The sequence below is a fragment of the Mangifera indica genome, chromosome 11 (genome assembly GCF_011075055.1).
Source record: "Mangifera indica cultivar Alphonso chromosome 11, CATAS_Mindica_2.1, whole genome shotgun sequence".
Lineage (NCBI taxonomy): Eukaryota > Viridiplantae > Streptophyta > Magnoliopsida > Sapindales > Anacardiaceae > Mangifera > Mangifera indica.
Genome location: NC_058147.1, coordinates 13,139,436 through 13,157,960, shown reverse-complemented (window position 1 = coordinate 13,157,960; position 18,525 = coordinate 13,139,436). Strand labels below are relative to the sequence as shown.

At 30.9% G+C, this 18,525-nt stretch overlaps 1 protein-coding gene and 1 long non-coding RNA gene across 2 annotated transcripts; both read left to right on the top strand.

Moving 5' to 3' along the window:
• Positions 1 to 3,507: 3,507 nt before the first annotated feature.
• Positions 3,508 to 6,558, top strand: LOC123230216. The gene is made up of 2 exons (XR_006505035.1): positions 3,508 to 3,559; positions 6,258 to 6,558. It is a non-coding gene; the product is annotated as an uncharacterized LOC123230216 (long non-coding RNA).
• Positions 6,559 to 9,542: 2,984 nt separating this feature from the next.
• Positions 9,543 to 13,461, top strand: LOC123229110 (putative 12-oxophytodienoate reductase 11). Its single transcript, XM_044654692.1, has 5 exons — positions 9,543 to 9,687; positions 11,232 to 11,372; positions 11,464 to 11,594; positions 12,400 to 12,576; positions 12,710 to 13,461. Exons 1-5 carry the CDS (start codon positions 9,617 to 9,619, stop codon positions 13,300 to 13,302), a joined length of 1,113 nt encoding a protein of 370 aa, XP_044510627.1. The 5' UTR covers positions 9,543 to 9,616; the 3' UTR covers positions 13,303 to 13,461.
• Positions 13,462 to 18,525: the final 5,064 nt, after the last annotated feature.

Genomic DNA, 18,525 nt, shown 5'->3' with positions numbered 1-18,525 from the left:
TCTCATATTTCATTACTTGTATAGAAAACTATACTCAATTCGATCTTGTCTGTTTGATCTCTCATATATCAGAAGCAGTAGATTGTTTTAGACAATATAATTGAGGTTGAGAATCAATCAAATGAAAGGATATGAACTTTAAGATTTGACCAAAGTCTTAAGTGTTTGTCTAAAAAGTCCAAGTAACTGAGTAATGAAAATGAATAGTATGATAATCCGCAACAAAATGGTGTAACGGAGAAAAGAAATTGAACTCTATTGAAGATGGTTAGATTAATGATGGCATAGGCAAAACATCAACATCACTTTATGATGATGTGATGTTAACTGTTGCCTATATACTTAACTGAGTGTTTATTGAATTAGTTACTTTCACTCCTTATGAATTATGAACATGTAGAAAACTTGATTTAATTGATTATAACCTTAGTGGTTAGTAGTGTTTATCTATGCTTTTCCCATAAGTTTGGAAAATTGAGACCAAGAGAAAAGTAATGTATTTTTATAAGATACGTTGAACACTCCAAAAGGTATGTGTTCATTAGGGATAATTCTATTAGAAGATTAACTAAAATTGTATCAAGAGATACTATATTCATAGAAGATATTTTTTCTAATAGAGATGATATTAATAATGGTTTCATTTACATGAGATGAAAGAAAAATGAGGATAGATATATCTCAATGACCATTAATTGAGTGTTAAAAGATAATACCTATACTTGTTCTAAACAATGGGAGTAAATGCGATTGAGCTCCAATCTATTTTGAATAGTGGGAGTAATGATCCTCAATTGTTTGTTTCATCCATCTTAATCTAGTGGAGGCATTGAGATTAAACTTCAATATATTTTAGATAGTGGGAGCAATGATCTTCAATTGTATAGGAGTGAACGTCCAAAAGTACCGCAGTGATGTTTTTGAAATTGAAAATGGGATTTTCATTACCACTCTCTAAGATGATGAAGAACCTAAAATTATAAAAGTTGTTGTCTCATCTCTTGATAAAGAAAAATGACAAGATACATTAAAAGAAAAGATGAAATATATAGAAACAAACTAAGTCTAAAGTTTTGGTTGATCAATCACTAGGTCGAAAACCCATTGGGAATAAATGGATTCTTTAAATCAATTGTAAAGTAAATGACTCAATAGATAAATATAAATACTTAACCAGAAAGTATAGATTGCTAAGAAACGTTTTTGCCAGTTGAAAAATTCACTTCAGTCTATTTGATTCTAACTATAGTAACACTTTTGAATTTAGAATTGTATCATATGAATGTCTGGACAACTTTCATTAGTGGAGAACTTGACAAAGAAATCTACGTGAAATGATGTATAAATCTTGATTTTATAGGTCAGAAGCATAGAGTGTGTAAGCTTCAATAATGTTATATGACTTAAAATAATCATTTAGATAGTAGTACTTGAAATTTCATAAGACTATGATGTCTTATAACTTTATGATGATTAAATAAGACCACTGTATCTATGTGACAAAGTAAGATAACACATTTTTAATTTTATCTCTATATGTGAAGATGTGTTGATAGTTGGAAATGATTTGAAGTAAATAATGACCATCAAAGGATGGTTGTCATGCTTTTAATGTAATACCCTCAGGTATGTTCCAGGGGTATTTATGTCTTTTGACTCTATTTAGAGATATTTCCCATTTTAAGTACATATATTTGTGTTACATGTATATGTGTGTTTATATATATATATATATACCTAAAGAAAAAGAAAAAAAAAAAAGAAAAGAAAAGGAAAAAGACAAAGAGAAAAAAGAAAGAGATAAGGCTTTAGATATAAAGAGAAAGAGAAGATTTTTCCATCATTTCCGTCCATATTCCAGCAGCCACCATTCTTGAAGCTTTTTCTTTGCTTTCTTGAAGAAAAAGGAAGGATTTGAAGGAGGTTGGAAGAGAAGAAAGAAAAGAAAAGAAAAGAAAAGAAAAGAAAGCACTTGGGAAGCTTTGGTAACCAAAGATCTCCTTCCTTTCCCTTTCATCTATGTTTATATGCATGTTATGTGAATATGTTAGTGTGTTTTGGTATTGATTTAAAGTTGTCTTGGTGATAAAGGAAGCAAAACAAAGAGGAAGAAGCCAACTTGCAAAGATTTGACTTGAAACAAGGTAAGGGATATCATCCTTGATATGTGACATGTTTTAGGCCTTTGGTTCCTTGGATTTATGTTATAAATGATGATTTTGATGTTGAGGAATATTGTTTTGCCATTTGGGATGTCTATGTATATGATTTTGTTCATGGCAGAAAGTAGCATAATATTTACAGTTTTTGCCACAGAGTTCGTCCCATGTTTTGGCTGCCTTATTTGATGAATTATGAGTGCTATTATATCTTGTTGGAACGCTCTTTTAATCCTCTTTCCAATGATATATAGCTTGTATGAATTAGAGATCATTTGGACTGTTAAAGATTGTATAAACCGAAAGGACTGTTTTACTAAATAAACAGAGGAGGCAGTTTTGTCACTGAGTTTATCTCACGTTTTGACTGCCTTATCTATGGAATTATGAGTGCTATTATATCTCTTTGGAAAGCTCTTTGAATTCTCTTTTCAGTGATATATAGCTTGTATTAATTGGGGATCATTTGGATTGTTAAATATTGCATGAACCACAAGGACTGCTTTATCAAATAAACAGGGGAGGCAGTTTTTGCCACTGAATTTATCTGCTGTTTTGACTGCCTGATTGAATGAATTATGAGTGCTATTATAGCTTGTTAGAAAGCTCTTTGAATCCTCGTTTCAATGATATATAGCTTGTATGAATTAGGAACTGTTTGGACTGTGAAATTGTATGAAAAAGAAGGCTGCCCTGTTAAATGAACATGATTGTGAACAGTATTTCACAGTTTTGGAAAGGAAAAGAAAGAAAGGAAAGGAAAGGAAAGGAAAAAAAAAAAGAGAAAAAGAAAAGAAAGAAAAGCAAGAAAAGGTTGGGACTCAAGATTTAGGGGTCGTCCCAAGAGTAATGTTTGGTGAGTTATGAATAAATTTAAATGAAAGCAAAATTAGTAAGATATAAGACCGCATGCATGCTATAAACTATGAGGGGGCACTTTACACTACACCGCCCGCAGTAGGGTACGTCCGCAGTAGGACATGTCCGTAGTAGGACATAGACCCCCAGTAGGGTCCGCTCGTAGTAGAGCATGCTCACAGTAGAGCTCAATTCAGATTCAGAAATAGTGTAGTGAAAGAAAAAGAGCTTGAGCTTAGAAAAGTGCCAAATCCCTATAGTTAGCTTCCAGAAAGTATTAAATAGACACCAGATGGGATAAAGTATGACCCAAATAGTAAAGAGTGAACTAAATTACCCCCTCAATCTCTTATAGAGGTTAGGATGTGAGGTTGAGTCCCAAAAGTGAGTTAGAACAGGAAAAAAAGATAGTTTACTTAATTTTTTCCCCTTATTGAGTGTTCTTATCACTCACTCCCTTTTCTTTCCTGATTGCAGGTACAGGTGATCGAGGTAGCTACGAGGCAGGGTCAGGTCAGCGTAGGTAGATCCGGTTGGAGCAGGTTATCTCTAGTTTATATTACATGCATACAGTAGCATGTTCTTATCGACTTTTGACTTTTTGAGATTATGGTACAGTTGCATATGATTACTCCCTATTTTCAGATACTTTCAGATGAGTCTTCATATGAGTATATACATCTTTTGTTCGCTTCCAGATTTTCAGTTTTCTTGGAATACTTCCTAAACACTTTTAATGAGGCGATTATTTTCAAGTATTTTTAAAAAAGAAAAAAAATAGACGCTCCGAATATTAATTTGTAACATTTCTCCTTCGATGGGTAGTACTTCTAGGGAGGGATGTTATATTTAACCTGAAAGATATAGGTGAGGCAGATTATGTATTGAGAATTAAAATCCACAGTGATTGTTTAAAGAAACTTTTGGCTTTGTCATAAGAGCATTATATTCAAAAAATTCTAGAATAATTCAATATGGTGAACTACAAACCCATTCTTACTCTTATGTCAATTGACGAATCATTGAGCTAAGAGACATGTCCCAAAACTCAAGATGAAAATAAAGAAATGTCAACCGTTACCAATTTAAATGCTATAAGATGTTTCATGTATGCTATGGTGCATATATACCCAAATATTTGTTTTTGTTAACGGGTTGGTTAGTCAATATTGGTCAATCTTAGAAAAGAGCAGTAAAAGATTGTCAAATGGATATTGTTATATCCAATAGATTATTGTTTGTGTTGTTAAAGATTAAATTTGTGTTTGATTGACTATTTAGATGTCAGTTGGGGAGGTAATTTAGACTAATGCAAATTAATTTCTAGTTATGTTTTCTTACTCCAAAAGGACCTATATCTTGGAGCGATAAGTAATAGACATGTATAGCCTTATCCATAATGGAAGTTGAGTATATAGCTTATCTAGTGATTGTGTTAGAAACTATTTGATTAAGTAGATTCTTTATGAATTTGAATAAACAAGACAATATTGTTGAAACAATAGTTGTTTGTTGACATAGTCAAGATAGTATAATCAAACATATTAACACTAAACACAATGTTTTAAGAGTTATCATTTCCAAGAGGGAAATGGACATACAATATAATTTTATGCATCAAATGGTCAATAATCCTTTGACTAAGCTTATTCCAAGAAATGTATATCTTGCTCATGTTAAATCTCTTGGATTGTGTACACTATAATTGATAATTAATTGAGTTTATATATATTGTACTAAAGACACAATGTCAAAAACCATGAATTCAAGTTTATTTTATTTTGAACTTGTATCTTGAAATTCTTGGGTTTTCATTATATACACATTATTTTTAGCTCAACAAGATTTCAATATCACACAAATTAGAGATTGGCTCACTCATAAAAGCAATCACCTTTGGCATTAAGATAGAGAGCAAAGATGAAACATTATTCTTGAGAAAGTAACATTGAAAAGGTGTGCCAATAAAAGATAAATTTCTCGAGAAAAGATTTGTTAGAGTAAAAATGTCGCCTTGATGATCAATCAAGATAAGGTTAGAGATAGATACATTTGAAAATGACTGATTGGATTTTCCATATTCAAATAACTTGTGAATGTTAGATGTGAGTTCTTAGCATGAATAAATGTTTGCAAGTATGAAAATGATTAAGAACTCAAGTTAGACATTGGGTGTAATAACTGAACTAAGATATGTATAATGTTGAAGTAATGACATTGATGGATGATTCATGCAATGTGGACATAAGTAAGACGGTTAGTTGAAGTTGTGAGATGATGAATCCTTGCTCCCTTACTGTGTAAGACTTTATGAAGTTTATCTCATGTTGATATCCTTAGACTCTTTGTTATTATTCGATATTTACTCTTAGTGTTACTATCTTAAGTTGACACCTATGGCCATACAAGATTTGGCCTATGAAACATGACTTAAAAAAGGGCTAAGTTTAAATTGAGAATTTTGAGTAAAAGAGGAAGACTTATATATTACATGTGTCCATGGGCCGATTGATCATGTTACTTATATGGGAGAATGGGCTTGATTATTGATACATAGGAAAATAATTCAATGATAAATGAGGGATTAAAGGAAGCTAGTGTTATTGAGTAAATCTGAGATATTACGAGCTTAAAGTTTTATTATATTTTATTTGGATTGAAACGGCTATGTTATTCCTAACAGATGTATAGTAATAAACTCTTAAGTACAGGTTGTTTGTAAGGTCGCATAATATATTTACAAGTGTGAAATGTACTACTGTATAGGATTTTTGTGCTTAAGTATTTGTTTCAAATTTTCATCATATATGAATGGGGGATATTGGATTTGGGTCCACATATGATGGGTCAATATGACTTAGCTTTATTAAAACTTCTAAAGGATGGTTATATGGTAGTTGGACTATTATATATATATATATATATATCCAAAACTACACTCAACAAAAATAGGAACACATTTTCTCTTCTGTTTCTATTCTCAAAAATATATAGAATCATAACAAGTACAATAATTATAGTGTCTCCCAATATACAACTGAAATGGCAGTGCACCTATAAAAATTGTGTTGTGGAGAAATGATTAATTGTTGTAACCTTTGCGAACCATCCACGCGGACAAAATAGAATCTGGGTACGCCGTAGAAATTTTATAGAATTACAGATTATAGAATATTGGCATGTTTGTCTTAAATTTTACGACACTATGTAATAAGATGTATTATTTCTTTGTTTGTTTAGGTATTTGAATACTCCTTGTATATGGACAAAGGAGGAAGTTGAAGCATGGAAACCGATTGTAGATGTTGTTCATGCTTAAGGCGGGGATACTCTTTTCTCAGATTTGGCATGCGGGAAGAGTTTCAAACAGATGTGTGTTCTATGTCTTTTACTTTATTATATTGTAACTATTGAATCATTCTGGGTTAATACTACTGACTCTTTATGTTTTCCATTACATACATTCTTTGTGTTATATTGATCTACAAATTAGTTTGTTGTAAGTGGAAGATATTATGGGTATACAGTCAGCTTGCAATAAGGTTACACAATTGAATTGTTGTAAGTTGTGTTATGTGAAACACAAGGCTTACAAGGGAGTTGAAATGACTATGTTCTTACCTTCTCATTTCAGTTCATAATGTTTTATTCCATATTTACACTCTTGATCTCGTAGAAAAGTAATACAGTTTTCATAACCTAACTACTTATCAATTAGAATATTTGGGTGTGTTATCTTTCTTTATCTTGAACCCTATCATTGGCATAAGTTTGCTTTTCACACAAAAAGTGTATGTTTGTTGACTATAATCTTTATCATAAAAGATTTATTCCCGCCCAAGTTTTAGTTTATCAACAATGTTATATTTGTTAATTTTGAAAAATCTAAATACCTACCCAATAGTTATTACTGTTAAAAAAATATAATAGTTATAAAGGTATAAATGTTATTTAACAAAAAAAATTTATCTAATTTTTCCTAACTTACATTTAAGAATATATAATTTCTCTCAATTGAGTTATGAAAACTTATCTTTCCCTCCTACTAGGGGTTTATGTTTTTACTCATTACAACCACCTCTTTATCTTTCAAAAAATTGCAATTACACCCTTGCTCAAACCCACGTGAGTTGCCTATGTAAGAGCAATCAAAACAGTGGATGGAGGCTTGTTTGGAGATTAAAAAGTGGAATCCATCTTCTTCCTCAACTTTATCAACCCATTTGAAATGGGGGTGCCCACAAGCCCAGAAGCAAACAAAACCCTTTTGAACACAAACGTGCCAAATCTGTCCATCAACACATAATGACCAGGCTCAAACATGTGACCAGTTGGACAGCTCGCAAAGATCCTAGGCAAAGTATTAACGGTTGAACATTGTTGGAGCCGACATATACATAAGACTAAAATTCACAATGGACCCAACCACAATAGTTGAAAACACAAAATCTAACTCATTTGAGACCAAAATTTGGACAGGATGCCACATCACCAAGCCCATTAACTGGAACGCCAACCAACTGTTCCATCAGAACGTTAAAAGGGAGTAGTGCGTCAGTTGCAACTCTTGATCTCCACCCATTAGATAAAATGCCCAACATACTAAAATCTCCACCACTCTAAAAACTCCCATCCCCAGTATCCCCACAATTAATAAGTAGAACATAAACCCTAACAGGGTAAAAATGAATTTTCAAAACTATATAGATGAGAAATTGTATGTTTTTAACTCTAAGATAAAGAAAAAAGATAATTTTTTTAAAATATTATTAGTTAAATGACATTTATATTTTATAACTAATATTTTTTTTTTCTGAATAGTAATAATTGATGGATAAGATTTAGATTTTTTAAAATTAGTGAATATAGTTTCATCAATGAATTAAACATTGGGCGGGAATGAGTCTTTTGGTCTAAAAGTTATAATAGTCTAATTAATTAAAACATGTTAAGTCCTTTTAATTATTTTTACCTTTATAACTTTTAATTAGAGACAAATAAGCAAACAATAAAATGATATACATAAATAACAAATATAATTTTGTATATAAATAATGATTTATTATTATATAATTAAATAATTTTAAATTAAAAATATAATAATATAAAATTATTTATATATAAAATTGTGCTTACTATTTATATATTTAATGTTGCTAATAAGTAAAATCATGATTTTTTAAAATTAATTATAGTGAAAATGTTAACGCACGAATATTTCTATTTGATCGGATATGACATTTTAATTTCCGTGGTCAACCCCTTGCCTATTTCAATTTATATACAACCCACGAATTGCTTCGAGAACATCCCAGAAAATTGAAAATTCAATAACTTTTCCAGGATTAATGATAGTTTGAATATTGGAGTTGAATTTTCATAAAGCTCCATCTTCTTCGTTTTCTGCTGGAAACATAAATCGTAACAGCTGACGTCAGACACTGCACAAAATTTCCTGCGTAGCCCCTGTACTTTAACTTTCCCCGATTTCTAGGCTGATTCATGATTCCAACCCCACATTATTATTTATGAAAACAACTCTTTATTACATAAATTTTATATTTATCACCACACTTTACTTTCGTGTGTCATTTTGGATTTACCAATTGTTACACAGCAACCAAAAAATTAATAAATTATAATAGTCTCTTTTGTATATACCATAAGCATGGCAATTTGTGACATCAAATTATATTTATATAATATTAATTTAGATTTTGTGTTAAGGAGTTTTAATTTTAATTTCAATTTGAATTAAAAGTGTATCTAAATTTTTAAATCTTAATCCATTTTTTAAATATTTGAATTGATACAATTTGACCCAAAATTATTTATTATTTTTATTTTTTAAAATATTTTCATTATTTTAATTTTTTATCAAAATTTTTCAATCATTATTAATAAAACACACAATATAACATTTTAATTTAGTTACAAATAGTCTAAAAATTACATAATAAAACATCTAAAACAAATTAATAATTTGACTAACCGAATCATATTCTTGTTATTTTATAATAAAAAAAATATGAATAATTATAATTTTATAAATATATAATCATATACAATCAGTAAAAATTTTAATTATTATTGATAATTTATTTCTAATAAATTTTATTAAAATAATACTTCTCTAAAATATTCAAATTGATTCAGATTATGTCAAGTTACTTTTATATAAATTATAATACTGTTTAATTTAATTTTGAATCATATAAAATTGACTCAAAATAAATTTTATAAAAAAAAATCTTTAACCCCATTTTTTATAGCCTACCATATTATCAGCTTAAATTGTACAGTAATTATAAAAATAATGTAAACTGATTAATCTATTTATATACCATCATTATTCATATAAATTTGAATAAGATTGTAGGCATTTTATTTTTTGAAATAATTTCGCCGTACTGAAGAAGTGCGTAATTCATTATGTCATCTTAATTCTGCAAAGCCCACCAGTTTCCGAAGCAAATTTCTCTTCTTATTTGATGGCTTTTCTTCGTGTCCCATCACTCTATAAATACTCTCCTCCGCATCACTTCTTTCCACAAATTCAACAATTCCGAACTTGTTTTTGTAAAAAGGGAAGCTCAAACATGTCTGAAGAAACTCCACGAATTCCTCTTCTCACCCCCTACAAGATGGGTCCTTTCGATCTTTCTCACAGGTAGGCATTTTCTGAGTTTGAAATCTTAGAGATTGGACCTTTTTTTATAGAGGTGTATATAATTTAATTCAAACCGTAAAATTGAATCAAACTGCTTAAAAATTATAGTTTGATTTGATTTAATTTATAAAATGGTTTGATTTGGATTGAAATTTTTCAAACCGTTCTTTTAATTTGGGTTACGGTTTAAACAATTTTCAAAATAAACCAAACCATAAGATGTATTTTAAAATATATATATATATATATATATATATATATATATATATATATAACTATGTTTAACAAAATTTTCTAACAAACAATTAGGTGTATAATTTGTTTTGTTATATTTATTTTGTTATTTTCTGTACATGTGTATTGTATATATTTTTATATTTATTTTACACACACACACACATATATATATATAATTGATTTTAAAATATTCAAACTATAATAATCAAATTGTTTATCATATAATATATAAAAAACTCAATTTATCATATTGTGTATCTATCATATTATATGATACACCTTTTAAAAATTAAAATAATAAATTACTAATAAAATATTATAATTGACATCATCACTTTGAAAAACATCATACATCTTCAATATTTTAACATTTTTCATTGACACTCTAATACATTCATTTTCTCTAAAAAAGTATATTAATTTGAATAAAAAATATTTATTGTATTATAAGATAATATTGTATTATGTGACACAGTTATTTTATCATATTAATTCGATATATCTTATGATATGTACCGTTTTTTATTTGTATCGTCTCATATCACAGATATAATATGTATCGTATATCGTATAACACTGATAATTATGGTTCAAACTGTAAACTAAACTGTATTTTTTTAGTTTAATTTGGTTTGATTTGAAAATTTTTCAAATTATTTTTTTTAATTTAGTTTGAAAAATCTCTCAAACTGTATCAAACCGGCCGTGGATACCCCTACCTTTTTATTTGATTTCTGATGGTATTTTTTGATGGGTTGGAAGTAACTTGATCTTCTGAGAAATGGATAGGCTTCTGTTTTGTTTGGTATGGTGAAGAATTCTGATTTTGGAAAATCCCTGTTTTGTCTCTTCAATTAATTTGTATTTAGGAGTGTTTGGTTGTTGAGGAGAAAGGCACGAAACTGAGAAAATATGATTAGGACTTTTGATTGCTTTGAAATATTTTTTTAAATAAATTATTTTACAAGTAAAATTCGTTGTTTTCATTTTAAAAAAAAAAAGTTCTTTTCGAATTCTCAGTCCGCATGTGAACAGAAACTTTTGTTTATTATATAATTATATCCATTTCTACAGTCGCACAGGCTGATTCATCAGCTGAGGTGCCACTTTTCTATATGTATATATACATCTCCTGAAGAAATGATCTTTTATGAATGTTATATTTGGTTAGTTGTTTGCTAGATTGGTAAGGGAAGTGGTGTATTTGAGAGCTGTTAAGCAAATTTATGAATTGGTTTGGGTGAGAAACTGCAGTTTGTTTATTGTTCTAGTTGAAGTTTGTGGTTGATTTTGCATGTATGTTCCAGAGTTGTTTTGGCGCCACTTACCAGACAGAGGTCTCACGGCAATGTTCCTCAGCCTCATGCCATCTTGTATTACTCTCAGAGAACAACCAAAGGTGGTCTTCTCATCGCTGAAGCCACTGGTGTTTCCAACACCGCTCAAGGGTAGTTTTGTCTTATACATGAATTACATTGCAAGGGTAACACTATTTGAGGTTGGAATTTGATAGTATCTATTGTTTCTTTGATTGTTTAGGTATCCAAATACACCTGGTATATGGACAAAGGAGCAAGTTGAAGCATGGAAACCGATTGTAGATGCTGTTCATGCTAAAGGTGGGATCTTCTTTTGTCAGATTTGGCACGTGGGGAGGGTTTCAAGTAGAGGTGTGTTCTATGTCTTTGACTTTTTTATATTGTAACGATTGAATCATTATGGGTTATTACTGCTGACTCTTTATTGTTTTCCGTTGCATACATTCATATTGGATGAATCGAGTTTTGCTAGAACCTTCTCTACAATCATGCATCCTGGTGATGACTGTCTTTTGCAATGTATATGTATTGAACATTATGTACATTATGTTCAACTCCCTGAAGCATTTCATTCCTTGTAACTATAACACCTTGCCCTGTCACTTTTGCCTAGGTATTTACTTTTAAGCCTTTCCTTGTTAAGGCAGGGTTTATTTCAGTACTTACTCATGTAGTCGCTTTAGTCAGAAACTTGGGTATTACATAACCCCTTCTCTCTTATTATTTTTGTGAACAGGACTAAAAGAACCTGTAATTAAGTGGCGAATTGTGATAAATAAATATAGGATTGTGCTTAAGCTTGATTTTTTTTTCATGTTTGATCACAGAAATCTTATATTTGAGTTACTGAAAATATGTGGAAGAGTGGAAGAAAAGATTAATGTTCTTTTTTGTGTTCTATTGATCTACAATTTAGTTTGTTGTTAAGTCGAAGATATTTGTGTGTATACAATCAGCTTGCAGTGAGGTTACATAATTGAGTTGCTGTAAGTTATGTGATGCAAAACACAAGGCCAGCAAGGGAGTTGGAAAGACGAAGTTCTTAGCATTTCAGTTTTTAATGTTTTGTTCCATGTTTACGCTCTTGATCTCATAGAAAAGTAATACTGGTTTTCATATGATCTTTATTAGTTCTCCCTTTCTCATGTCTATACAGGTTTTCAGCCAAATGGTCAAGCTCCAATCTCCAGTACAGACAGGCCTTTGTTGCCTCAAATTCGAGCATTCGGTGTTGATGTTCCACAGTTCACACCTCCAAGGCGGCTAAGGACAGATGAAATCCCACAAATTGTGAATGATTTCAGGGTTGCTGCAAGGAATGCTGTTGAAGCTGGTAAATACTTTGTCTAAAGTCAAAACTTAAATTGTGGGGGAGTGATTTTAATTTTTAGATTACTGCTTGTCTGCAACCAAATAAACAGAAATTCTATGAATCGGGTTGCTAATGTTGCGTATATGTTGTATAGGTTTTGATGGAGTTGAGATTCATGGTGCTCATGGTTACCTGATTGACCAGTTTTTGAAGGATCAAGTGAATGATCGGACAGACCAATATGGTGGATCCCTTGAGAACCGTTGTCGGTTTGCTCTAGAAATAGTTGAAGCTGTTGCTAATGAGATTGGACCAGAGAGAGTTGGTATTAGGCTATCTCCCTTTGCGGACTATGCCCAAGCAGGGGACTCAGATCCAGAAGCATTAGGTCTCTATATGGCAGAGTCCTTGAATAGGTATAATATTCTTTACTGTCACATGGTTGAACCCAGAATGAAGACAGTTGGAGAAAAACACGAAAGTCATCACAGTTTATTGCCCATGAGAAAGGCTTTCAACGGTACTTTCCTCGTTGCAGGTGGTTATGAAAGGGAAGATGGAATCAAGGCTATAGCAGAAGGTCGAGCAGATCTTGTTGTTTATGGTCGTTGGTTCTTATCAAATCCTGATTTACCAAAGAGATTTGAACTCAATGCCCCTCTAAACCCATACAATAGAGATACATTTTATATAGATGATCCTGTTATCGGTTACACAGATTATCCATTTCTAAAAACCACTCCTTAGACCTTCAAGTTAAAACTTGTTCTTACAATTTGTGTGTGGTTTCTATTTTATTTCTGTTGTATTTTCTTTTACTGGGATGATTTTTTCCCACTCTATGGTCTGTCTCTGCAGAAAACTACCCTCTTCTGGTAATATATAATAGTAATAATTCTGCTTTGATATCGTAGAGTTATATAGAATTCAATTCAAAATTTTCAATTCTATCTTCAATCCAATTAAAATTTTCAGGCACTGGCATATTGAATTTCCTAGTAACGGGATCTCGCATTACCCTTTCGGCCCTGACTGGAGATGATTTATGTAGCTGAAAATGGGTAAACCGAGCTAGGTATTCAGAATGTCGTAAGACACTTGCAAAAAGCATCACTTTCTTTTTTCTCCTTTTACTCTGTAACACACACGTTCATCTCATTGTCACAACTTAAACAAAAGCAAAAACTTGTATTTTCTAAACTAGACACCAACTCAACCAGCTAAAAAAAAGTGTGGAGATCTTCTAACCACGTCCACAATGCGCAGTTTCAATTTATATCATCAGTACATATTCTAACTTTAATGTTTTGCATTTTACACCCCCTTTAGATTTCACTTAGTTTCCGATAGATTTGAATTTGCACGGTGTTCTGAGTAACCTAAACTTTTGCTTGGTTTAGTGAAGAATGGCGTTTCAGAGAAGTCCTTGCTTCATCTTCCACTATTTTGTATCTTACGAGTGTTTGGTTGGTAAGAGAGTGAACTGAGTTTAAAATTAAAAAAAGAGACAAAGAGAGGGAATCTGAGATTGGTGGTATATATAATAAAATTATATATATATAAAAATAGATATATAGATAATGTATTACAATATGATTGAATAATTTTGAATTAAAAATATTATAATACTCAATTTTATAATAATAATATGTATACCTCGGGTAAAATCAAAAAAAAAAAAATGTTAGATATCGCCCTATGAAGTTCACACTAAGTATAAACCTTGGATAAAATCAAATTTACCCAATCCATTTACACAAAAAGGGCAAGACAGTACCTCCTTGACTATAACAAACAAGAGACAATGGATTACCTTGTCTTAGACTCCTATAACTCTCAAAGAAACCCGCTAGTTTTCCATTTATTCCATCAAATACTTAAGGATAGTCACTGCCACATAAACTTTAATCCAGTTCACCAAAGTATTATGGTACCCCTTCGTATCATAAATGTAAGACAGAGAATTCACTTACAGTATTTGACTCTACTAAACAAACGACATTGTATTCTTGAATTAGGCATTCTGTTTATCAGAAACTTTAATAATTTAATTGGACTAAATTATCTGATTGAAGTATATCAATTTAGTGGCAACTACACATGTACTCTCCTAGAACACCAATTATAGGGACTTTGTCCACTTTTGATATGCCCTTTAGATTACATCTTTTCCTTGCATCTAGTTTTGAATCTAATGAATAATAACTTTCAATGAATACTTCATTAAACATTTGACCAAGTCTCTTATAAAAACCAAAAGGTGGTGTTGCTTAAACTTTATTGAAATTCCATGTTTATGAAATAGTATTCTTATATCCACGAAACTGCAGTTCACAAAGATATACTAACGACTCAAGATTAAGGTACATATGTCAATATTGATGTTTAGTAAAGATTATATTTTTGTTATCATAGTTACACAAAATCATAAATTTTACTTAATGCACAAATGTTTCAACCTTAATATCCTTTTTCTAGTGAATTAAAACTCAATATACCCAATTTTATATTCCCATTCTTGTTAGGGATATCAATTCTCATCCCTGACTTGTCCATGATACAAAGATTGCAAAGATTTTTTGTCCTCTCCTCGTCCCCTGCTCACGGGAAAATCCCTTCTCATTCTTGTACTTAAAAGGAAAAATCTCTTCCTCGTACTCTCTAAATACAACATAAACATATTAAACAACAAAATTAATTAAAATTAAAACTAATTCGCTATTTCAAATATCACAAATAATATACGTTAATCACCTTAATATGCATAACAAAAACATAAATAAATTTGAAAAACACAAATAATCTAAAATTATAAGGATATGTTAGTATTTTAAATAATAATGTTAACATAAAAGAGTAGGGATCGAGACAAGGGTGGGGAGGGGAGGGGACACGTGTATCCTTGTCCCTGATTACGGAGATATTTTTCATCTCCATATTCGTCCCCTTTGTATTGAGGTATCCCCTCCCTATTAAGTTTGGAGAGGGTCAGAGACCCTAACTTCAAGCAAAAATTGTCATCTTTAATTAAGACTCATCTTCCCACTAGGATAGAAAACATAACAATAATATCAAAATGGAGTACCGAACTCCTATTTCTTGGTTGTGAATATAATTTTGAGTTACCATAAAATTTCTTGTATCTCATATGATTATTGCTTATAAATGTGATTTTTTTTTCATGTGTGTATATATATATATATATTTAAAAGCATTAACGGGTTTTATCTCAAAGTTATCAGCATTAACGATTGGTCTAACAACACTTGAGGTGGTATCCTTCGTGGATGGGATCGTATTGTCTTGAAGTGCTTGTGGTTATTTCATCATCTCCATCATGTTAGTATTAGGATTAATCTCTGGTTCCTTCAGCTTGATTTCTTGTTCTTGCTTGCTTTTTCTCATATTACAAATGGTTTTCTCAATCTTGAGATCAAAATCTAGTTTTTTTTGTCATCCTCGATTTGGTCATAAACTAGGTAAAGCCTACAAAAGAGAATAAGAGTGATCAACTCTCGAAGACAATAATATGCGAGTGAAAAGAAAGAAATTCCTTAAACTAGTAAGATCATGAATTATGTTAGTATCAATTTTAACACCAATCCCTAGCAACATTACCAAAAACTTGTTGCATCTTGCTCACAAGTGTGCAAGTCAACAAGTAGTATAATAGATATTGATCCTACAGGAATTAGGAAACTGACTGCTAATTCGTTCTAGATTTTTGTTAGCTAAAGAGACTGAGTAATGTAAAATTGTAATAAGAACATATGACTACGACTACTTCTAATAACTAGACTACATAAAATACGACTAATTAATGCAACTATCACAACTATATCATTGTTATTGAACTTATATAATGAGAGCTCATAAGAAATAAGACTTCACTAACTACCTTCATAAACTCATAAATGATATGAAATTCCTATAGTGATGATGGCATATTGATGGTTGGATATCCTAAGTTATTTAAGTTCCCCTTGTAAGGTTGACCAAACGTGTAAGCATCAAACGAGCACCTACTTACATCATACTCAAATAACATACGTTTTATGACTTCAATGACTCTATAAGGATTTGACCTATTTCTAGTATCATGGTTCCAAGTTTAATGAATGCATGCGCTAATTTTGTACCTACCTTTCGATAGTCTACATAAGCTTACTAGTATGTGTAAAATTGGACCCTAAATTGGACACAAGCATTAAGGTTCCATTCATTAAATCAAACATCAAGGTATTATTAAATATAAAAATAAAAGTACTATAAGTTCATGAGGACTATCAAATCTATCTTAGTCCTATAATAAAGAGAATTAGCCACTTATGTTTGAAATAGAAACACAAAACCAAATATATGAAAACCTTGTAAACTCAAGTTGAATATAAAAAATGTGTATTGATTATATGATTGTATGAATAATATGCCCTTAAGATGCTAGAACGGTGACGAAAGAATTAGATGACTGATTGTGGGAATTCTATGCACACATTAAGTGGCTATTCTAGAAATGTCCATAATCCCAACATTACCATAACTAAGGGCATTTGTAATGATGATGAGATTATCATAGGTTGAACAACTCTACTAAAAGGTGGCAATAGTTTTTATGTTTCAAAGCTGTTTGTCAATAGCTTAGTGTAACATATGAATACACGTTGTAGATGTGTTCTTCAAACTAACTTGACTAGAGAATATTCATATGGATAATTGTTCTAGTCTTTATGGAATAAATCTTTTGAATAGCACGAGTGCATTTAATCTTTTGACTTGAGGTCATCAAATCATCTCGTATAAGGATTGGTATAGTTTGACGCTATCTAACATGTTGTCATGACTGGGGTAACAATAAAGGTAGTGATTAGGCATATCATGAGATGCACAAAGGCTATAGTTGACCAATAAAAGATTCGTCACTTTAGAGCATGAGAGAAGCTATCTCACATGAGAATACTAAAAACATCTATGATCACTTGAATTTGTGGCCACAGTGGGATTGCTTCACAGTTTTATTCGTGTTGGTCATTGATTTGTATCATTTCATATTGAGGAGCTATTGAGATAGACATACTTCTATGTCTTAACTTCAAGAGATATTGGTTGATAAAAAGATTGAATATCATATAATCAAGATGTTGTAAAGGCTTAAGAAATGTCTACTGACAGTCTATTGACTGGGTGGGTACGATGCCTTACTAGAGGCCAAATTTAGTCTATACTTAGATTTGATATGAATCTAAATACTACTAGCTCAATAGAGAGCTTATGGGTCATATACAAATAGAATTTTATTTGAATTCAAAGACATGGGGTTATTTGATGATAATCTTGGTGTTTGGTAATGAAAGTGAGATTATGAATGAACTAGACTTGTCAAATAAGATTAAAATAGTTTAGTTTGACTTTTTCCTTAACCAAGCATAATGTGCATAGTGATTTTGTACCACCACAAGAAAAGGAATGGTTGTTTTATTATAACACCCTCTCTAGAAGTACTACCCTCTAGAGGAAGAGGTCACTAAATAGACTATTTAAGCATGTTTAACTTTTCAAAACATCTAAAACTAATAAATAAACTTTTATAAAGGCTTTGAATAAACATCATTTATTAATTTATGGAAAATGACCAAAATGCTCTTAATCGAAAACATAGTCGAAAGTGTGCAAAAGATGTCATAACCCAAAGCATAACTAAAAAGTAACAATATGTAGTCAACTACATAATTAAACTCATAATAATAATAAAACTCATGTAAGCAAGAATGACGAAAATGTCCTCACTACTTTCGCTAACCTTCGTTTGTCCTAAAACCATCATGATCATCTGTACCTACATACATAAAAGTAGAAGAGTGAGTAATAAAACATTTAGTAAGTAGAAGACTCTATTGCCAACTTTTACTTACTCCTTAAAATGCACTTGGTCTAGACCTTTATTATCTTTATTACCCAAAGCCAACACTAAAC